The sequence below is a fragment of the Lepisosteus platostomus genome, chromosome 1 (genome assembly GCF_059453375.1).
Source record: "Lepisosteus platostomus isolate fLepPlt1 chromosome 1, fLepPlt1.hap1, whole genome shotgun sequence".
NCBI classification, from domain to species: Eukaryota; Metazoa; Chordata; class Actinopteri; order Semionotiformes; family Lepisosteidae; genus Lepisosteus; species Lepisosteus platostomus.
In genome coordinates, this window is record NC_142611.1 from 55,850,149 (window position 1) to 55,874,043 (window position 23,895).

A 23,895-nucleotide genomic window follows, 5' to 3' on the forward strand; every position below is an offset into this window, starting at 1 on the left:
TTAAAATAACATTAAAATAACAGTCTTCGCAAACTTATAGTAGTCAGCTAAAATAAACAAGATGAATCCCTTCTCTGTGTCCAGTGGATGCCTCTGTGATTAGCATGCCCCACTGTAATGAAAAAGGCAATAAAACTGTCAGAGAGCCTTTAAACTCATTCCTCGAGCTGCCGGCACAGAACCTGCAGCGATTGGTAAAAGACAAAAACAAGACCAAGCTGAGAAGTGGAGACGGGTAGCGGATACTTGGGCAGACAACCTTTGACTCTGTTTTATCCTGTTCTGTTTTCCTTCCATATAAGATCCTGTCAGCCAGGCCAAATTGCAAATAAGCAATTTTGGGTGAATTTTCATTTGTTGAGACCCTACTGTATTGTTAAACCTTTTTTTCCATTTCAGAAAAAAAATCATATATGGAGAGAATGCTGATTTATTTAATTATTATTATTTTCATTAAGCCATTAGTGGTAAGAGCACCAGCTATGACAAATAACACACATAGAGAGAGAGAAGAGCGGTTTAAACATCAGCAGGTTTTTAAGCACACTGTATCACTCTGTCATCCAGAACAGTCAGTCCTGGCCAGCATTATGTGGGAAGCACCTACTGCTTGGCTGAAGACCACATCTCGTCTCTGCTTGAGCAACAGGCCTTGAGGAATACTGCAGGCTGCCTCCTGCAGCAGAACAAAAGTCATGGATTTCCGGGCTCGATCCACCACTTCTGTGACACAGTCCTTCAGTGTGACCACTAGAGGGTAGAGTTGCTCCTGCCAGTCCCCTTGAAGAGCAAACACAAAATAAGGCTTTGGTGACTACAACTGCTTTAAGCTGTGCAGTCATGACAGTAAAAACAGCATCCTGCACCACAACCGGTTAAAGAAGTTCAAAACAGATCCTATCATAAACTGTGGTCAGGCACCATACCCATAAAATAAATCAGAACAGCATCCACACACTGAACCTGCTTGCTCAAAGAGTGGTTCACTGCTAAAGCTTTTCTTATACCATAATAGAGTACATGGAATCATAATAAATGGAATTCACATCAAAAGACTGACCTTAATTTACAGAACTGAATTTCCTTAGATTCACTGGTAATTGCTTATTTAAAAATGTCCTTTTCTGTTCACTGAGGGGTTTCAGTGTGGTTTAACCCAGCTAAGCCTAGAAAGATCTTTATCTCTGACATTGTTTTCTGTGGAAGAGGTTTAGACAATAAAAGGCAATGGATAATAAATTAATAATTTAGACAGGGGTTTACCAACGGAAGAAAGACACTGCTCTATATTAAATAGAAATAGCAAGGAATAGGCAACCATGTTTAAGGTATTAGCAGCACTTAAGATAAAAACAAATCGGCAGGGGTTGATACTAATAGGGTCTAACAGTGGTACATAAGGTAACAAGAGATGCTATTTATTGGCCATTAAAAAACAGTCACTCAAGACTTTTCCTATTGACTACACAATTGCTAATGTACTGTAACTTTGACTACAATAATACATGATTTGGGTTCCACTCAAACTTATAGTCAAATGGAGACACTCCTGAAGTTGGTTTAAATTTGATAAAGTTACCTTTTACATAGAAGATTCAAATTTCCCCAGCTGTGGTCCATATTCCAAACCAGTTCACCTGAGACTGTGGTTTTCTAAATCAGTAGGGCACAGTGATTTAAAATTGTGTTCTGGGATGGCCGCTAGTGGTCATTTTCTGTAATTACTCCCTTAAAAACCAGGCCATCACAATTTAATTTAGAATGTAATTTTGGTCACCACATTACCAATACGTATTGCTGCTCTAGAATCAGTCCAAAGAACGACTAGATACATGGGCTGAAATGAATATCCTACACTGACAGGGTCTGAAAGGATAAGATTATAAAGGAAGACCTGATTCAAATATTCCGATTCATCAAAGGCACTTACAAAGCCAACTACGACATGCTCAGAATTATTACTGAATGTTCTGACATGTAGAATGTATTGCTACACTTTCTAGTCCCATGGAATAGGTGATTTCAAGCTATCTCCTCTATTTAGAGTTAAAATGACTAAACTATTACCTGTAGAATGCACAAAATACTGTTATTAAAGACTTGGCTGTCGTTCACAGCACTTTAGTCACAAATTACAACAAACCTAACATAAATAAGTACCCCTTGGAAGATTGATACCACATTTTCAATTCAAATGAAACACAAGTGTGTGACCTGTTTGAAGTTCAAGAGCTATGATTTCTATTCTTCTTTGTCAGACAGGATCACTCAATTTCTGTAAGTTTCAAAGAGTCCGCATCACGAATGACATGAAGTCATATGCATATACTCAAGACTGGTCCCACCTGACAAGATGCAGCCTGTGGAGTGAATAATGAGAGAGCTCCTGTGTTCTCTGGAGCTGTGGAGCATTTGAGTGGTACTGTACATTTTCAGCCCTCACTCACATTTCCAGTATGATGCCTTGATGCCTGAAGAGCTCCAGTCCTGAAGAACCACAGTACCAGCAGGTTTTCCTTCCTGCTTTTATTGTAATAATTGAGCAGATCATTAGCTTAATTTTACCAGTTTAACACTTTTCAAAGCTATTGATAATTTAAGGAGACCTAGAAAACCTGCTGGATTTTGGCCCTCAAGGCCTGCAGTTGTGCTCCAATGCTCTATGCTGTGCTGTAGCACGGCGCTGGCAGTCTGGGTCTTGAAGGGCCAGTGTGTCTGCAGATGTTCTTTCCTGCTCAGCCCTAAGCCTACATTAGGAACAGGAAAAGGTTTATTCCATGCTGAAAAGAAAAGAAACAAATGTTTCAGCTGTGGAGCCTTCTACAGTTGTTTCAAGATGTATGGAATTAACCTTTACCTGTTCCTTTGAAGCCTATGTATTGCTGATGCAGTTGGGTACTCAGATATCTTAACCTATATTAGCTCACTATTGGCTAAAGAGAACCGACGTGACAACTTTTCTCAGCAATTCAGTTGCTGGTGGTTCAGAAAAATCTAGAAAGACAGCAGACACACACTCTGACCCTCCAGAACCAGGACTGCCCACTCCTGCTCTAAAAACTAATAACTATTAGAAGTGAAAGAGTGGTCAATAATTATCTGTGTGGCCTACTCACTCCTTGCCATTCACCTGCACACTTGAAGAAATTTCTTTCAGTTGTGCCACATCCTCATTTGGAAGCATCCTGCTATTTTCTAGTTAATATATACTGTACAGTAGAGAAGAGCAAGTGCATCTCTAGTCTAGATTCAGGTGCTGGTGTGTCAAAAAAATCTAGAAAAACTGCAGACACACAGGGTCAGAGGGTTTGAGGGTCAGATTGCGTGTCTAGAAGGACCAGCACCTGAATATAGACTACAGATACCACTCTGACCTCTGCTTTACCAGCTATTTTTCACAAAATCTGTTGCAAAATGTTTTCAATAGATTTATCTAAATATGAGCCACTCTCCATTCCTCTACTCCTCTCATCCTCTATTCCTCCACAGGAATATTTTCAATTTCATTTGGAAATGTCAAATACTTGAGTAACTAAAAGAAACCTAACATGCAGCTATCCTATTATACTGTATATTTCTTTTAAATAACTTTACTTTATAAATTAAATTAATCCTTAGCTGCCCTCTTACCAGATTTGTTTTTTGGTTACAGCAACCTCATTGACTTGAAAGGGGACAATACATATTTTTTAAAACTCACCCTTTCATAAAAGTCCAAGTTTACATCTAAACACCTACACATAAAAAAGCAGAATGCGAATTAAATCAAAGCATCAAATCACATACAGATACAGTATATGGTTTAGAGCGAACTTTACGCTTTGCACCAGAAACATTTGTTTTCTAACTGGCTTATAAACTGACACAAAACCTTCTCCTCTAATGGCTTTGAGAGACTGTCTATTTATCTAATTTCCTGTAATTTGCTGATAAGTAGTCTTGTTACTTGCTAAGTGTTAAGTTTGCTACTTAACATAGACTTTGCAGCCAGCCTCTCTCTTATTACACCACTGAAAAGCAGAAGTGACACTGGACCATCCCTGTGAACTAAGGCTCTTACACCTCACTTCACAAGTACTACAAAAAGCCAGCCTTGTATTTCTACCAGCTGCTTTGCTTCCTTAAAAATCTGAGATGAATAACAAGCTATTTTTGTTATCGCTGGACTTCAAAACAACATAAAAGCAAACTTCTAAGTAGATGATGAAAGTTAAACTCAGTTAAAATTCAAGGACTTGACCAACTGTATACTACCTACAATAATTAGTTTACTTAACCATACAGTAGTTTAAAACTTCACCTAATGGTTCTGTTTACAAGCATTGAAATGTATATACTATACTGCAAGGAAGAACAGGTTTCCTTTCTACTTTATTAAATTTCAGATTGTTTTTGGTCAAGTATGATGGATTCCTGCATTACGGGAGAAGGAAAAACTCAAAGAAAGCACCTATTTGTACTGGATGAAAGAAAGAAAATATTCATGTTTTCTTTATGTCTAATTTATGGACAATTTTAATTTATTCTGAAATGATGGCCAACATGCTATGGATTTATTTGAATTGTAATTACTTGACTGCTCAGGCTTTATATGACTAAATTTACAAAAAAAAAAACATTCATAATTTGAAAACAGTGAACTTGAACAAAATCAATTTGAAAATGCAGTTTTATAAATATAAAGAGCTATTACTTTTTATTAATTACTAAGCAGATACAAAATGTTGCTCAAATACTGTAGAAAAATAAGTTCAGATGAAACAATGGTGAGGCAGGCAAGTCAGAAGTGCAATGTCTGTGCACTAAACAAAGTGTAGGTGAGGAAACTTTGATGACAGTAAAGAAGGAGTGCCACTGAGCAGAGAGCAGTATCGATCAGTGGTAGAAGTTCACAGCAGTGTGAGATGGATCACAAGTGTTGGCTAAATGGATGTATCTTGAGGAGATGCCAAAATGAGTTCTGATTTCAGGGGGTAGTTTATTCTACTAGTAAGGATTAGGGGACAAGAATGAACAAGCCCTGGTGGTGGGGGAAAGGAGATGAGGAACAGTTTGTTCTCTGGAAAGGATGAACGGAGAGATCAGGAGAGATGAGGGACTCAATCAATTCAATTAGAAAATGATCAAAACACTTGTTAAATGTGTTTTTGCAGATTCCACGTATATAAAAACTCTAAATTACAGAAGCAGTGTTTAGGTTTGAGCATGCTATTAAATCTGCACAGGTTTTAGTTTGAGAAAAGTGGACTATGTTAAATAGCCAGCAGAGGGCGATGTTATCCAAATCTACAGTACTTTGCCAGCTACTGTGTTATTCTGCATTTTGAAGATAATAGCATTGTTAAAGTATTTACCAGCACACGTTTTCCAACAGACAGGGAACAGAAACATAGTTTAATACCTGCTGTTAAAAGAGCCCTTTTGATGATATGTAATAGGCAGTTTTTACCAGGAATTTAAACAGCAATTTACAGCACATTTGCAAGTTTTTTTTCCTGTCCTAGCCAAGTTAACAAGCTACTTCCACACAGTGAAATAAAGCAGAAAGAAAAAATAAAATCCACCTGGATCCTCATTTGTCATCAGAAAAAGTTTTTAAAATATTTTTAAATGAAAACAATGATCATTCCCTCTAAAAACTACATTCTGAAACGTTTGCTACTAGTCCAAATGTAAAATGAATTTCCATTATTGTAGTAGAGTGCTTCATATAAGTGTTAGATAAAGACTTATTCATACATTGTTTTCAGTCTCCGCATTATTTCTGGCTTTTTGCTTTACCCATTTTAATCAGAATGCTGTCATGTGTAGAGAGGTCTTTTTAGCTGAGACCAAGTTTTCATGCAAAGCCATCACTTCATAGAAACTGCCTGCTAGGAAAGCGCTGACTGTGGTCTAAATTAATGAACCCAAGATTTATTTGTTTAAAATATGTTCCCAACTCAATAACATTAATTGCATACATGGAATTTGCTATTTCACATTTTCAGTTCTGAACTAGCATGTTTCCTATAGAGATAATATGTTATCTTACTTAAATATCCCAAAATAATATATTTCTGCTAAAATTATAAATGAACATTTAATCAATACAACCAAACTGTTCAGTCTCACTTTTTACATGACAATAACTGTTACAGAAAAAAAGTCCTACTCCTGCAATGACATTAGTACACCTGATTGAAGTTGCAAAGTAATTTTTATTGAAACATCTAAAAAAACAAACATTTACTTCTAACAGATTTCAGCCATAATTCAAATAAATCCATCAGTGAGAAGGAAACAAATTCATTTTTACAGCACATATACCTAAATAAAGGCCTAGTTTACTTACCTGTTTTTAATGTTAACTAGTGGATTCGCTAGACGTACATATTTTCCAGAAGAAATACATATATTTCACACAAACCCATACAGCAGTTAATTAATCAGTCAGTCAATCAATTCATCCACCCACCTATCCCCTTTTTATCTATCCAGCCATCCGACCTCCCACTAATCAACCAACCTATCCATTGAACAATTTACCCATCTGTCCATCCACCAATTCACCCATCACTCACCCATCCCTCCATCCACTAATTCACCCATCACTCAACCATCCCTCCATCCACCAATTCACCCATCCCTCAACCATCCCTCCATTCACCAATTCACCCATCACTCCATCCACCAATTCACCCATCCCTCAACCATCCCTCCATCCACCAATTCCCCCATTCCTCTACACATCCCTCCATCCACCAATTCCCCCATTCCTCTACACATCCCTCCATCCACCAATTCCCCCATTCCTCTACACATCCCTCCATCCACCAATTCCCCCATTCCTCTACACATCCCTCCATCCACCAATTCCCCCATTCCTCTACACATCCCTCCATCCACCAATTCCCCCATTCCTCTACACATCCCTCCATCCACCAATTCACCCATTCCTCTACACATCCCTCCATCCACCAATTCACCCATCCCTCAACCATCCCTCCATCCACCAATTCATCCATCCCTCTACCCATCCCTCCATCCAACAATTCACCCATCAGTCCACCCATCCCTCCATCAATTCACCCACCATCCATCTATCAATTCCACAAAATCAGATCATTACAAAAAGTGTGACAACACAAGCCCACAGCAGAGCTCCTCCTACCAGGTGTGTGTGACGTGATGACGTCCGCTAGTGACGGCTCTGCTGTTGCATCCTGGTTGTTGTTCTCATGCTCCTGCAACCTGTCCACCATGGCAATTATACAGTTCAGGCTTTTGGCAACGTTTACCCACACCCTGTCCTGGAAGATAGTCACACCCAGAAATCCACAATCAGCACAAAAATAACAACAGCAACAGACGCAAAGGATTGAACTCCTGCAAGAAATTTGGCTACTTAAGCAAAATACCAAATAACTGAAACCCCCATGTACACAGTGAAATCCAAGCCTCCGCTTCTAAAAAACACACAGCTTATAAAATCAAATGATAAACCAAGGATAAAATATAATGATTTAAATAAAATCTAATGAAATTAAAATAAAATCACAATACTATTTTAAAGAATGCCAGTTCGCTCATAATTCTTAAGACTTAAACAAAACCATATCTTAAAGGCTTACTCAGTAACATTTTGGTCTTTTTCTATTTAAGTTAATAATAATCTACCAACCATCCATTTTCGAACCTCTGTATCCAATTCAGTCGGAATCTATCCTGGTGAGCATGATGTGTGAGGTGGGATACACCCTGGATGGGACAGTAGTCCTTGCAATAATAACAACAACAACAAAAAAAAAAAATAATAATAATAATAGATGTTATTGTTGCTGTTGTTAGGAGTGCAAGGAGAAATGTTTTCTGTACACATTCTTTATTTTTACCCTACCGCATTTTTAAATCCACTGACAAACTACATTCAAGCCTGGCTCCTTTCTCATTGATTGTAGGTTATCTTCTTTTTGTAAGTGCTAATCCACTGGTATCTGGAGTCCTTGAGAGGTGTAGATGTTCTATTTGAGTGAGGTAATTGCCAGTAATGCACTATCACCTTTTGCTCTGACAGACACTAGCAATCATTTTTTGACAAGCCCTGAGATCCTCTAAATTGTGTCTAACCAAGCCGGTTAAATGAGGTGAAATGGAAGTCATTTTCTGCTCTCTCTGAAAAAGCGCAGACAGACAGCAAAGAGCACTTGCCCACTCTTCCTCGTCGTATTCTGAGTGGTGCGGGATTGAATCCTGCCGCTTCAGCGGAGGTGGGCGATCCTGCTTGGGCGGGCTTTCGCTGCCATCCACATTGTTGCAAACCGCGGAGTGTCTCTTATTGACGTAGCCAGGGCGGGCAGTGTAGAGCGCGAGCAGCGCGTTCTTCACCAGCTCGTCTTTGAGAGCGTGCACAAACTGCTCCGTCTGTGAACAAGGAGGCACTTAATCAAACAAGCTGTTACAACAAACAATTAAATTAGTCCTTGGCGTGCTATCTCTGCAGCAGAGAAAAACCTTTGATTTGTAAGTCTGAAGATGTATTTATAGTCCTCATAAGGGTTCAGCGCTTAGGAGCTCAGAAGGGCTCTCAAGGCTAATAGTATGGATATCGCAGTAACAAAGCAGGATTCTTCTAAACCTAATCTCCATAAAATAAAATGGAAAAAAAATCTCTTTGTATCCTCTTAAATATGGTACTTTAATAACAAAGCTTGATTGACTAAATTTGTTAGACTGCCGAGCTAACTGGAAGGTTGTTCATCAAAATAAAATCAGGGAATTTTTCATATGTTATTTTTTTTTGCAAATAAAAATATATATATTAATATATAATATATAATTGACCTTTCCAGGCATGAATAATGGCAAAATGCCCTGCCTGGAATAATTCTGGGCTTTAGTATCTTAAATTTACTGAAATGTATTCAAGTTAGATGGCTGGCATCCACTCTGAGCTCAAAATGAAAGCTACTGTACATGACACAAAAAATGAGAAGAAAAAAGCCCAAGTGGGGGGCACAGCAAAGTCATAATAATCAACCGATTTAAACTTGCAGGCTTATCTTCCCCATAAAATTTTTCAGTCCATTTATTATTCATGACAATTTCCAATGTCATTTAACAAAGCAATGAATAGTACTTTATAGGAACTGTCCAGCCCTCTTTAATAATCCTTGTTGAAAGTTCAACAAAAAGACACGGCTCAATTATTCTACACTAGTCTATAAATAATACAGTAGGTCTTGTTTTAGACAAACAGACCAGAATTATCACAGCAGTCTTCACACATTCTTGATGTTTGACTGCTATATTTGGTCAACTTTCAGTTTGTTACACTGAATCTTCTCTGAAATCATAACAGGCTTCTGTAATGCATAATCATATTAGGCTATTGTTGTAAAAAGACATATAAAATTGATAACATATTTAGGAGCAATAGAAGAGCAATCTTTCCACACTCTCTTCTCTTATTGGTCACCTTGTTCATGTGTACAGGGGTAAACTGCCCCTGGGGCTGCCCTAACTGTGTTGAGAGGCCGCCCCCAGGGGTAAATCTCACCCCAGCTCACCCTTGCTCTCTGCGTAAGACAGCCCTAGTCCTACAAAAGCAACCTTTTTTTAGCTCCAGGCAACATTTTTTTCCATGTTGGACTTCAAAATTTCATAAAGACTCCCAGCAGGACACAGAGCAGGAAAAACAACCTTGGACCTGCCACACTATAAAACTCTGTCCTTCGTCGCCATATTGTCTGTTTGACCTCCCTCATCAGCTGTGAGCTGTGGCTGATGATTTCCCCTATTGCTTGCAAGGCTTGTGGTAGATTTTAATTGCTGCTGTCCAGCGTAGTGTCAACAGAAGAGCAGCTGTACTCAGGTCTTCTTAAGGTGCTTTTGGCTCTTCAGGAAGAGTCATGTGACAGTGGGGAGTCTGAGAGCAGCAGCAGGGGAAAAGGGTCATGCCAACAAGATGGAGATGACAGGCCTAGTTATGGCAGTCAGTTTTAGCTATGAGAACAAGAGTGTAGGCAATTTGAAACAAACATAATGAAATTTGCCTACAAAAAGAAATAATTTATCTTTGCACTTGGATCTGCTTGTGCAAAGTTTCAGTTCCTGATGCTTCGACCACAAGACTTTTTCATTTTACTTTTCCTTCCTTTCCTTTTCAAATAAACAACAGAAAACTCTTTGTTTTGACAGACACTGAAGTGGCAGTCGGCCTAATTAAAGTAGGCCCCATTAATAATGTGAAGGCCACCCTTTAAATTAATCAGGTTGATTTCATGATTCTGAAGTGGAAGTGTTTTATTTTAATTTTCGTATTACAACAATTCCTAGATAAAGAAAAATAATTTCAGGTCATTTAGCCCTGAAGCAAAGAAAGAAGAGCCTCAAGCAAAAACACATCTCCATGAATTCAATTATTTTACTTCTATTGGGTTGAATCACAATTGCATTAGCCTGCAGAGCAAAAACTTTAAACCAGAGACCATAATCTTAGTACTGGCCTTTAACATTTCATTCAATACAGCTCATGAAGCCCAAAAGAAAAAACTAAGGTGAGTAAAACAATAATTCAGTTTAATTTTTGTCCATAATAAACTAGTTCACCATGCAGTCTGTTGCTTTGAAGTTTCGGTCTTTTTTAATGCTGGCTTTAACAGAATTGCCCATTGAGGGGAAAAGGACAGTCTTATTTATAGTGCTTCCCAAACTTAAACAGCTGAGATGAATCATGGATGTTAACAGAAAACGAATAAAGTTTTACAGGAAAGTACAATTTAAGACAGATACAGTATAGGCAAAACCAGCCCTTAAGGTCCAGTTCTGCTATATTTGTTCCTCTGACGAGACAGACAGGCTTTTGTTTCGGATTCTGTCCTGTGCTTTATTTCTGTTTTTTTCTGTTCATGGAAACGCAAATGATAATAAATATTGTCTGGCGGACAAACAATGGCTTTTTTAAATTTGAACGCTAAGAATCTTGACATAAGACATTTTTCAAATCCTAGTGGAGAATAAACCAGCATAGGTCTACTTTATTTTAAATTAAAATACTTTACAGCCCTTCTCTTGTGATGCCATGTTTCTTTTTTCTACAGAACTGACTCCATTAGTAGAGTACAAAATACATCATTCACTATCTACAGATGATCTATACATATAGAAAGTGCAGAAATGGTGAGATGAATGTGACAATGCAAAACCTGCCTACCAATGTGAAATATATACAATTTTTTATGCTGTGAATAAGAAAAACTACAACACACCTTACGTTTATCTGTACCTTTCTATTGTAAAAGGGTGCTTTATATAAACATGTGGCTGCAGATGTACAGGTTAAAAGCATACCAGAAGATTTCAAGAAAGAAAGAGATGTACAGTAGATAAATATTGCAGTGGAGCTCATAACAGAAGAGAGTTTTCTCTCAGTACTACAACCAATTTTCAGAAAAAAATGAGGTAAAATGTCACAGAGAAATGGGAAAATTTTAGATGATGAACAGGAAACAGTGGATTTACTGTACTGAACATTTCACTGCGTTTTTTACTGTGTACAAAATTAACAGCATGCCTCAGGCAAAGAAAAGAAAGTGCTATATTAATCATCATAAGCATTGATGAGGCCGAAGTGTTACAGGCATCAGAATCACTTAGTTAAACAAATGTCCAGAGCTTGATAGTATTGTACCAATTGTAATTAAAGAAAAGGGCCTTTAGACAAAACTCATCAGTCACTCAAAACAGGGGTGATACCTATGGAGTGCAAAATGGCTAACGTAGGCTAAAAGGGTGAGAAAACTGAACCTGATATTGACATATCAACCAATAAGTTTACATTATTTCTTAAAGATTTAAAGTTACAGAGGTAATAATAATAAACGTTACAAGTAGAACTAAATTTTCTTCTAGGGATAATCAACATGGATGTAGAAAAGACAGGTCTGCTTAAATAACTTGTTAACTTTTTAAGAGTTCTTTGAACAAGCATATGATACTGTATACAGTATATACACAGAGTGTGTAGTATACCATAGTATATTTAGATTTTCAGAAAGCCCTTGACAAAGTTCCTCATAAAAGGTGAATTCTCATATTGCAGAAGGCAGACATTTAGTGAAATGCATGTCTTTGGAATGTGAACAGGTTAATGAAGAGAAAACAGAGAGTACACATAAGGAGGTAATGTAATCAGCAGGGTACCACAGGCGGAACCAGTTGTCTGTTATACTTTACCAATGGCCTAGACTCTGGAATAGCTAGAAAAACTGTCAGATTGGTAGACAATATCATTTCAGGTGGATCATCAAACACTGTAGAAGCACCAGATACATTTCAATAAAGTTTAGATTAAATTCCAAACCTTGGACTAACAAATTGAAGATGATATCTAATGCAGACAAATGCTGAGTGCTAGTTGCGCAGGTAGTAGAAAAAGTATCTAAAGATATATTTCCTTTGACAGTTTTTTATGACTTAAACTCCAAACAGTATTATTACACTTTATGTGATATCTTTAAGGGTAGCAACATGAGGCAATTAAAAGTGGTGGCATTTGGCAAATCTTTGGCCCCATTTTCTGCTTTTTGGGCTTGGCTGGCATAAGAGTAAAGAACAATGAAGATAATGCTTTTCTTACTTTGTCTGAGAGTGTCTTCAAAGCCTCCTTTAGGGAGCTGGAACAGTGTTGCTGGGCTGCCTGCAGCAACTGGTCTGCGAGGCTGGATATGAGAGGCTGCAGGAGGCTGATGCTAGTGAGGACTTCCTTGGCCTTGGCTGTGTTTTCTGGAGAATAGTAGATGCACTGGTATGTTGTGCTGAAGCTGCAATTTCAGGAAAGACACTGAGGTGAGCCTGTGAATAACACAGAGCCCGACAGTGCTTAAGGCTCACAGAACAAATACAAATTTCATTCCAACCAATGTTTGTGAACATAAAGGGTTTTTTTCTCCAAGCACCAGTATAAAGAATAAGCTGATCAACCACAATCCATCCTACAGAACTCTTAGTAAGTTTAGAGTGAGAAAACCCCCCAACAATATTTTGATAAGGACAATATTTCCCAGGACAGCTTGCCTGGCCCTACCATGACAGAAAAAAAAACATTCATTGTAAATATTAATTAGTTATACAAAGTGTGACTTATACACACAGTTTATGTTGATTTGAATTTTAAATTAGACGAAAACAATTTTACATGACTTACAGGGTGCTTAGAAAAAAATATATTTTCAGCTTCTATTTTGTGTTCTTTTCCTGAACTAAACCTGCCACTTTGTATGCATTTCTCATGTTAATATGCATATAAAGAAGGTTTATATCCACTACATGACAGATTTCTAGGGTTGAATGAATTTTGAGTCTCAGAATGTCAACATAACTACAGCACAATCTAGAAGGGTTGACAAAGGTCTACTTTTATTTCTTCTTTATTGAGTTGGAATACTGATCTTGCATTGAGTTAACAATTTCTGCAAATAACCCACAGGAAAGATATTTTACTTTTTTATGCACACACTTTCACTTCCTTGCAATCTCCAAAACAACACCTAATCATTTAGTGTAATCTAGTCCTTAATTAGTAATGTAGGCGTGGAAGAGGGCAACCAAGAACAGCTAGAAAATAAATGTATTTAATTCGTCTTTGTGCTCATTCAAATTAACATACAGTGCGTTATCCTATGTGTAACTGTCAAAGGGTGAGAAAAATGGGTTCAGGGCATGAGATCTTACTGTAAGAGATCAAGAATATTAGTTTTCAGTAACCACATTTTCATTCATATCAGTAACTACACATTCACAACGTCGGCCTCAAATTATTATATCACTAAACAACACCAAATGTGTGTTGAATTTGTGAAATCTTACTGTTACATGGAACCTCTGAGAGGTTGTTCTTCTGTTCTGTATTGTTTTCTTCTTGCTGTTTTTAACTTTTGACTTGTGGGAGCCTTGTTGAAGTAATGTTGGTGTCTGATGTGGTTTAACAATGAAAAAGGAAATAAAATTCAGTAGAACTGAGTTTAGGGAGATGGCTAGTTTGCCTCTTTTGATCTTTGCATTATCTATGAATTCATGACCAAAATTTAATCTTAGCAAGTTTCCTCCTGTCTTTTTAAGGCAAATGTCTAAAACTAAGCTTGTCACTACAGAAGCAAATCTTATAACAGTAACACATAAAAGCAAAAACAGACCATATTAAAAAGAGTTTTGAAGTAATTACCAGACTTGACATGACTGATATCTTGACATGAATTACTGAAAACACAGGAGAAATAAAACACCTGGAAGCCTTCAACTAGAATAAAATCTGCAATTATGTAATATACTGTATATGTCAAATCTATCTTAAAAAACTGTTTTAAAAAATGCAGAAAGTACATACATTGTCAATTTCTATTAAGACCACAAAAATCCTTAACTATAAAATGCAATCCTTAATATTTTTAACTATCTCATAAAAAACTACATAATGCATCTCTAATTAGCTCTCCTGAGAATAACCATATATTGATGTCTGATGCTAAGTAAAAACCAGACTCAAAAGAAAAAAAAAAATTGATATGAAAACCAGTCCATACTATGCAGTTTTGTGAACCCTTCCACAGTGGGTAACCATTTCAAATGTACTGTACAATGATATATGCGTGATATTAGGAAATGTGTAGATTGAGACACTTTTTCCCAAAATTCTGCTAAATACTGAAAGAAATCTCATAGCACACAATATACTATATAGTATAATAAATTAATACTGTGCTTGGTTCCAACAGTAAAAGGTTCTGGTAGTTCAGTTATGGTGTGGGGCACATTTTCCCAGCATAGCTGGGGTGAACTGATTCCTTTAGGAGTACTATTTAATGGTCCAGTTTGATCATCTTCACCTCCTATTGCTCCAGGCAGGAGGGGTGTCTTTCAGTCTTTCAGGATGACAGTGCCCCCATCCACAGAACAGGTGTGGTTTTTTAGTTTGTAATATTAGCAACTGGTAGTAACTGATTTTAACACCTGTAGTAGGTGCTTTGTCACTGGTAAAAATCAGTCCTGTCCCTATTCCAAGATTTTCTCATTTTCTCATCAACAAACTTAATCCTGGCAATACTTTGCCTAATTTCTCCTCCTCATTCCAGGATCTTCTAAAACACTTTAAAAAATGGTACTGCTTAGATTCAAGTCTACAGTCGTCATCACAGACATACTTATGACAAAGTTGCAACTGTTAAATTACTGGACAATAGTAAAATATACCAGCAACAGGTGTAAAAGAAAGTACAGTGTACATGGTGAATTACTTGAGAGGTTGAGTATACTGCAGATGAAATATGAACTATCAACTTAAGTATTTAGAGCACACTTCAGCAGGAAATCAACTGATTTTTTATCTAAAAGCACTAGTATACAGAACATTTTACTAACAATAAACAGTATAAATGAAATCATTAATGAATAAATCAGTATTTTTTATTGAGATGGAGAGTCATTCTTGATATGGCCTTGTTATAGGTTGTATACAGTAGGTTATTATAAACTGCACTTGATAGAAATTGTTTTCCAGTTGAATTCAAATATATATGACAAACGTACTGTAGAAAGATTTATTTAAACATATATTATTGTACTAATAATAGAACTAAAAATGAAATTGTCAGTACCAGGTGAAGGTTTTAAGCCACCTGGTACTTACACCTAGAGATTTAAAACTGACCTGGTTACAAGGTTTTTAAATAGTGCGGGCAGAAGATCCTTATTCACATTATAATTAGAATCAAATCGGGTGCCAAGCAATTACAACCCACAGAAAACTGGTTGCAGCGCAATTAATTCAGTTTGTTGCTGGCTAATACTGAGATTTAAGGAGAGGGAAGACCTCGGGTGAGATACCCCACAGTGTGGACACGAAACAAGTTCTATGACCCATCCCACAACTTCTAGCAGAATCTATTAACTAGCATTAACAAAAGCATCAAACAGTAACATTTTCCTTGATTTTCATAAATTATCAGTAAAAATTGGTTATGACAGTAATGAGAGGAAGAGATTCACAAGCCTCTGTCTAATTAACTGGCAGTCTCAAGTGCATAGCTAATTAATGCTGGAAAAAAATAATAAAATCTCCAGGCCTCGACTGACAGTCAACATAAGGAGAGTGAAACAAACAAAAAAAAAAGCAGGCAGATTTAATCAGGTTCAAGAAGAATCGTTTCTTATAAAACAGTTAAGAGACCTTTTCAAGGCAGCAAGGATGCCAATCAAGCTGTTGTTTCAATCACTTGACTTAATCTTTCTGAATAGACTGAGGTGTACTGCAATACTACATTTTCTTTGCCTGTCTCATGAGCAGACACATATCTTTAAATGGAAGACAGTTGTTCAAGAAATGTCTTAAGACAGCTTTTTCGGGTACTTAAAATATACACTATTTATAATAAATATTCTCTCTCTTCATCCACCCATCCACCTTCCTAGCCATCCATTTATCTTACCCTGTCTGTCTAACCTGTTGAAGTCCTCCAACACTAATGATTCACAGAAGCTATATTATATTAAATGTCTTTTGTTCAGAAAATACCCACAGGGTTCAATTAAACACAAATTAAACCCAAGGACTCCTGAAACTACTTTTCCATGTAGATTAATCCGAGCTAGAAGCCAAGACCCTGGGTGTGAATTGCTTTTCAGACACTGACTTGTGGTATTGATTAACCTGATTGTGCCTCCCATCCCAGCCCATCCGTAAAGCTGAGAGAAAGCCAGGGCTCGCTTGCAGTGACATAATGGATCTCAGCAGAGTAACCCTCTGTAAATGAGTTCTCACATAATATCAGAAGAACATAGAAATATGGGGTTTTTATTGCTCTCTCAGTAACAGTTCTGTGTGCAGTTTTGATAAATGAATATCGTATTGAATTTCCTGGTTTTATATCTTTTTTTTAGCACTACAAAAAATGCTGAGTTCACCAACAGTTGTTAACAGCTAAAGTAGCAGCAAGGCAGAGCCTACAACAGAAAGCATTCTCACCACATCATCAAAATTCCAAACTCTGCAATTCACTGCAAAGGGAGGATATAATGAGATTAAGTGCTTCACTCTTATTACTATACACAGTATGAAGACTGTCATCCATCCATTCAATTTCTAACTGCTTTATCCAATACAGAGTCACAGGGGAGCTGATACCTATTCGCAGTAAACAAAAAAAAGTACAAGGCGGGAAACTCCTGGATGGGACGCCGGCCGCTCACAGGGCACACACAGACACACACACACATTCACACCACAGCCAATGTTCCTGGGGCCACTTAACCTACCAGTCTTTGGGCTGTGGGTACCAGACCAGTCTGGGAAAGGACACAACCAAAAGGACTGAACAACAAGCTAAAGGACCTCAAATGGATGGCCATGCACCAGAGGCTGGTGACCAGAGAGGTCCTCTGCAGACACTCGCTCACCAGGAAACTGCATTGCCCCCAGCACATGTGTTTCGTTGAGGAGACACAGGAGCACATGTTCTGGAGCTGTCCCTTCACCAAAGCGGTGTGGGGCAGAACACTATGCAGCTCCTGGGAGCGGCGGTGGTGCTCAGCTACCAGTACATCCTACTAGGGCTAGCACCGACTGGATTGGATAAAGGGACACAGCACTCTCTTAGGCTGCTGGTGTCCCTAACAAAACAAGGACTGTGGAACACAAGGAACATTCATCCGGCACAACACAGAGTGGGGTGCGAGGGAGCTGGAGGAGAGGATCCTTGCGAACCTCAGAGGGAGGATGAAGTGCGATGTCACTAAATTTGGCTTCTCAATGGCGAAGGAGCACTGGAAGGGACCGTGGGCCCTGTACAGGGACTAAGAATGAAGTCCCTGTACAGTCCCAGTCCTCCAATCCGTGGAGGACTGGGCGTCTGCACGTTCAGATCCAGGACAGGGAAAAGGCCCGGACAACAGCAAGTGGCAGGGCTTGGGACTTTTTTATTGTGCAAATCCAGCCCCAGCATTCACTTGCACTGACTGATAAAGGACAATCACCCTTTTTAAGAACTGTTGTAATACAGTAGAGATTGCATGACTTTGCATATGTCTGTACTTATTAGTAAGATGTCTGCCGAGGAATAGTTTATTTTGAGAGAAAAAAAGTATCTTTGGGCTGTGGGAGGAAAGCCATGCATACTGTCATGTCCTGGGAAACTGAAGATACTCCTAAAGATTTAAAAGTTGCCACTTACTGCTTTTTGAACAAAACATAAAGCAAGGTGCTACAGTAATGAACAAATTGCTTTCAAGTCAAAAGTTGACAAAGCTTGGGAAAGATCTATTCACTTTTTGCCACACAGAAAAAAACTATTAAATAACCAAAATGCATTGGGTTTTCCTTAATTTTATTTGAATTCCTGCAAAGCTGATTATATAATGTACAATACAATGACCAACTTCATTTTCACATGAGCCAACTTTTCTTTAAAGAAGCCATGGAAGCTTAGGTGCCATATAATAAGTTTTAACTCAAGATAAAAAATTTATAAATCACATTTAATCTCCAACAGCTTCAGTCAAGTGACCATGCACTGAACTTTATAGAAAAAGTAGCTCTCCCACAGTCCTAATGATGATAAAAAGCTGACTGGATGTGAAACATCCTCGGGGAAACCGCGTTATCACAAGTAAAAGACAGAATGAGAGCTATTTAGAGTGGATTTATTTTTGTCCTTCAGTTTGTCTAACATTGGAGTCCTAATAATTTGTAACTCTGATCAGATAGATCTTTGGTAGTGAAGCGACAGTTAGAAAATGAAATGAAAGTACGTAGGGGCTAACCCTGTCTGCTTGTGATCACAACTAAAGATGCAAATTGTCAAAAGAACCATTATCTGCCATTAGCCAGAAACTCATAGACCTTTCAACCTTTCACAGAAGCAAATTAAGCAAGCTGTGCAAATGCTGATTATTTACTGTAGTACTCACAAGATTGTGATATGATATTTTATTTAGTAAGTAGGTAAAAAGATTAATATTTTCACACACATATTTTATATAATAAATACTAAACTAGGAATAATAAAATCCAAGTTAAGCGTATTGAAAGGCTTATTGAGTGTTTTACTCATGAATAATTTGTCTTAAATTTGAGGGCTTACCTCAACCCCATGCGGAGTGAGGAGTGACCAAAGGTGGAAATGGGGTGGAGTAGCGACTAAGAGATGTCTGTGAGAGAGGGAAGTGGGATTAAGTATAGTATTTATAATGTTTAGGTGAGATAATCACATCAGGGCTGATTACAAATTACTGACAGACAGGTGAGGATGATTGAACTTGGCTGTTGTCATCCCTCCCGAACTTTTTTTATAAACACTATTTCATTAAGAATAAAACATCCAAGAATTAAGCATATTGAAAAATATATTGAGCTTGACTGAGGGCTAAGATCCTGAATTACTGACAGCTGAAGCTGATTGAACTTGGCTGTTGTCATCTCTCCCAAACTTTTGTTACAAACTCCATTATATCATACATACAAAGTATTAAACTGTTCCAGAACATTGTTTATATTTTTATTGCTTCATATTTTTAATGGACATAAGATTGTTACTTCATGCAATTCAGCTTTGGGAAGAGAAACATTCACGATATAAGCAGATAATTAATGATCTTGCAGAATATAACACGGAGTAACCTGCTCAGAGAACGCAAGTACGGCTCTGTGTTCCAGACACTGTGAAATCAAATCTGGGCCGCGTAACCGGCAGAGTGTGACCTGGATTCTGAGACTCGAACCATTCAGGGAAAATCTCAGGGCATTGAGAATCAAAGATCTTTCCTAGTTGACAGTTCCTCATTTTATTTTTTTCTACAATGATTAAACCTTTCTGTCAATGTCCTTTAATGGGGATTCAAAGATTTACACCAGAAAGATATCAGAAGTCAAAATTTACTTAACCTACATTCCCCCAGCTCTCATCATCAACCAAATTCCAAATCTCTCCATTCATTTACAGACTTCCTCACCTCCCCTGGGATTCAGCTCCCAGATTTCCATCTCTTTGGACCCCATTTCTCATCTTTTATTTATTTTGCTTTCCTTACACTTATTTTCCTTCTCTTTCCCTCTTTCCCCTACACACAAAGAAAGTTCCTCAACTGAAACATTGAACTTGGCTGTTTTTCTTCTTTCTTTTTATATTCCAGTGTGGAATTAACCTCTACAGGTTCTCATATTTAAACATCTGAATATGTATCTATATACATGAACCATCAAAAGTAACTTAGCATTGTAACTTCACCAAATGTACAAGGTTTATTAGGAAAACGATAAGGGAATGTAGCAGGTGTGCTGACACTTTATGGAACAAACATGGCAAAAGTAGTTAAAATCATTATGCTCATGAACAGGGAGGTGATCAACAGGAGGTCTAAAGTCACAGATTAAAACGATGGTTGGCCAACGATTTGGAAGTAATACATGGTGTACAGTACATCTGTGACATATACTTAGCACCAGGTTACAGACAGTTGGGTAATTCTGTGCTTTTCCTTTCTTTTTGCCTGGGCCTTTTTTGCCTGATCATTCTCACTAATATTCAATGATTGTGAAACGAGGGGAGTTTGGGATCCATTGCATTACCACCATCCTCGCACTCTGTAAGAAAGCAGTTTTTCCACAAGCAGCATGAGGATGCGCTTTGCCCTGCTGCTATGTTGATACATTAGGATGAGCATCCACACCCTTGCAAAGTATTGTTACATGTGGTCTTTTTGATCATAGCCTAACACTCACGTTCTCTTGATAGGCAGGTCATAATGGTTCATTTCTGTGTTTTCCTTTCTTGTTTCACCATCATCACATTCAGCACATTGCACCTCTTTATCACCTGCGGCCAATTCACTAATCAGGTGATTAGTGTTTATGCAAGTCATTCAAATGTATCATGTTCTGTCATACATGAGTACTTCATCAAAAAGCATAATAATATAACAAACATATCCTGTGACCAGCTGAGAATCACCTCATCATCTGCTGGGATTGAACTCTTTCACTCCTAAACACAGTTCGTCAGTTCATCCCAAGCATGTTATTAATATTGCTTTCAAAAAACCTTTAAAACCTTTCTATTTCTGTTATAACATGTTCACTTATTCATTATACTGAAGGATTAGTATCTTTACTGTAGATCAGAATTTTAATCAGACCCATGCCACTGGCTTTTCCCGAATCTGCTATCTCGTACGGTTTTAAAACATTATCATTAAGAGTCAGTTCTGTTGCATTCCAGTCTATATTAATCTAAACCATCTGCTACCAATTCACAGTTTCACACTCACTGCATCCAAATCAGTTACCAACATGTTTAAAAAAAACACACAGGCTCCCCAGGCTCACTGGAGGCATTCAATGGTGTGTAAATGTCTGTGTCCCCAGATTTTGTGCTGTGAAAAAACACATTAGCTGTGAAACGGTCTGACACCATCCTTCCTTTTGTTTTTCAATAAAATTCCTTGCCATGGGCAGATATCTCTTTCAAATGAAATAACTCCTGGACTCTGGGAATAAAGGCATCCCTAAAACCTGTTTGTCACCATCAAATTCTATAGTGTTCTTACAGTCACAATTTAAAGATAAGAATGAAACAAGCCTTCCTATCTCTTCTTGCTCTAACTGATTCAGTATCTCAGCTTGTTCTTTAAGATGACCACAGGCTAAAATGAAATGAATGAAAACCTGCTCTGAGACATACTGCAAATCACTTGCCTTCTTATATAAAATGGCAAAATGTTTGGATCCTCTAAAGAAACTTTACATTTTGTGCTTTTTCATATAGTGGTTTTGATGAATGTTTAGTAATACACGTGACTCGTTAAACCGTATTAAGGCTAGAAAACGTGACACATCACCTAATTTTACTGTTGATACCTTTCTCTAGTTACAAGATGAAAATGAACAGATTCTCAGAATAATTCAACCACACGTAAATAGTGATGTGTACAGTTGGTTATCAATCAATCAGACCAATTTTATGTGAATTCAACTGTGTTCATCTTTTATAAACCTACTCAATATGTAAGTCATGAGCATTTGATTAAGATTAAAGCAAAAGGAATGAACGAGACCAACTAATGACTAATGATTTAACAAGACTTTTGAATTGTTTTATTTGCTGTTTAGGAGGGCGTATTGCACATCCCTTTGAGTGTCGATACTTCTCTGCTCCCTGCCTCCTCTCAGCTACCCTGTCTTTTGTTCTCCCATGCTTTATCAGCTGCTGGTGTCCCTCTCCTTCACACTTGAAGAAGGCTTCACAGCTGAAACGTTGGGTTTCTTTTCTTTTCAGCATAGTATAAACCTTTACCTAAAAGAGTGGCACTGTGTGTGCTCGGAGCCTGTGACTACTGTAATTTGGTTCAAATCCCGACAGGGGCAGGATCAACTGCATGCATGTACCCAAGTTATTTAGAAACTCTGTGATTGTCAATATTTTCATAAATAGCCTGAAGTTGTAATTGTAATTTAGTTTTATTCTGGTATACTAAGTCAATATGCTGTCTTTTTTGTCTTTCAATTTTTTTAATGTGCTGTATATGTGACAGTATAGTGCTTTGAATATCTAGAACAGTGCTCATAAAGAAAACATTATTATTATGATTGAAGGCTCCACAGCCGAAATGTTGTGTTTTCTTTCTTCTCTTTTCAGCATGGAATAAACCTATTACTTGTGCCTCATTATTATTATTATCATCAACAACATCATTATCAAAAAAATTTGAAACATTCAAACCACTAAAATTTTAACACTCATTTTGGCCTCAATAAACACCCTTAGGTTAGTCTTGGCTGTGCACATAAAACCTTTAATCTGTTTCCCAGCAGCTACAGCACCACAGCATGCCAAAAAGAAGCATGTGAGTTTTTTTCCTTCACTTAATTCTACCCTTTTGACATTTTTATATCTCTCAGCAATACATGTTTGTCTGAATAAATCTTTAAATATACAGTACATCAGTGTTCTCCTTTTGTTCAGAAACAGGACTTTGCGATACGGATGTGTATACTATGGCTCGTGGACATTACACCCCAAAGAGTAAGAAAGAAATACCAAACAACATGAAATCAGACATTAAAATAAGTGGGCTTGGGGCTCCTTAGTCTCTCAATCAGTTAAGGTTTTTGTTTGAAAACCATGCTGATCTCAAATATTCATTTCAAGAGTGCAGCTGTGATGCCTGCTAGGATGCAACAGTCTAAAGTACTGTATACTGTACTTTCTCTCTTCATCTCATCAGAACATCACTGCGTAATTAAGTGCCCTTATTAAAAAGGGGTCTATTTTACTACAACACGTGATAACATGACGTTTCTTACCTCAGCAGGACATTATTTGTAGCTTTCTCAGGGCACAGGGCAGCTCTTGTTAATCTTCAAAATAGCTATTATTACAGTATATCAGATTTGAAACAAGTGACTTGGACATACTGCAGACTGTTTCTCACCTGCCTAGAACCTTGTCCCAATGTCAATTTTACACTTTCCACTGTCGTGTTTTATACACTGCATCTAAACACTCTGGTTCTTGTGGCACAGTAACTCACTCACAGATGTGATTTACTTTGGCCCTTCCCCTGATTTGACAATGTGATACTATATATCAATAAGAGCATATCAAAGGTTACAGATGGGCTGAGGCTGTTCACCCCATCTTATTCATTTGGTTTCTAGCAGCTTATTGATCTAAGGATCTTGTAATAAAATATCTGCCTTCTTACACATGGCTGCTAGTCGGTCATTGTTCCAAGGATCTAATTCAGACAGTTCTTGAAGGAAGCCAGGATATCAGCTTCAATGACATAGCTTGGTAGCAGCCTGTTCCAAATTGCCACTTCCCTTACTATGAAACAATAACTGCTTTCATGAGTCTGAAATAGCTTAAA

The 23,895-nt window shown here is 37.7% G+C and overlaps 1 protein-coding gene across 11 annotated transcripts in view; it reads right to left on the minus strand.

Moving 5' to 3' along the window:
• Positions 1-23,895, minus strand: part of inpp4b (inositol polyphosphate-4-phosphatase type II B) — a 408,611-nt gene that overhangs the window by 41,688 nt on the left and 343,028 nt on the right. For all 11 annotated transcript variants that reach the window (XM_088633072.1, XM_088633066.1, XM_088633061.1 and 8 more), the window contains 4 exons: positions 12,620-12,803; positions 8,191-8,403; positions 7,154-7,292; positions 608-780 (listed from right to left, as the gene is read on the minus strand). In XM_088633072.1, the coding sequence (XP_088489198.1) occupies positions 608-780; positions 7,154-7,292; positions 8,191-8,403; positions 12,620-12,803 (709 nt within the window). The remainder of the gene's footprint in view (positions 1-607; positions 781-7,153; positions 7,293-8,190; positions 8,404-12,619; positions 12,804-23,895) is intronic.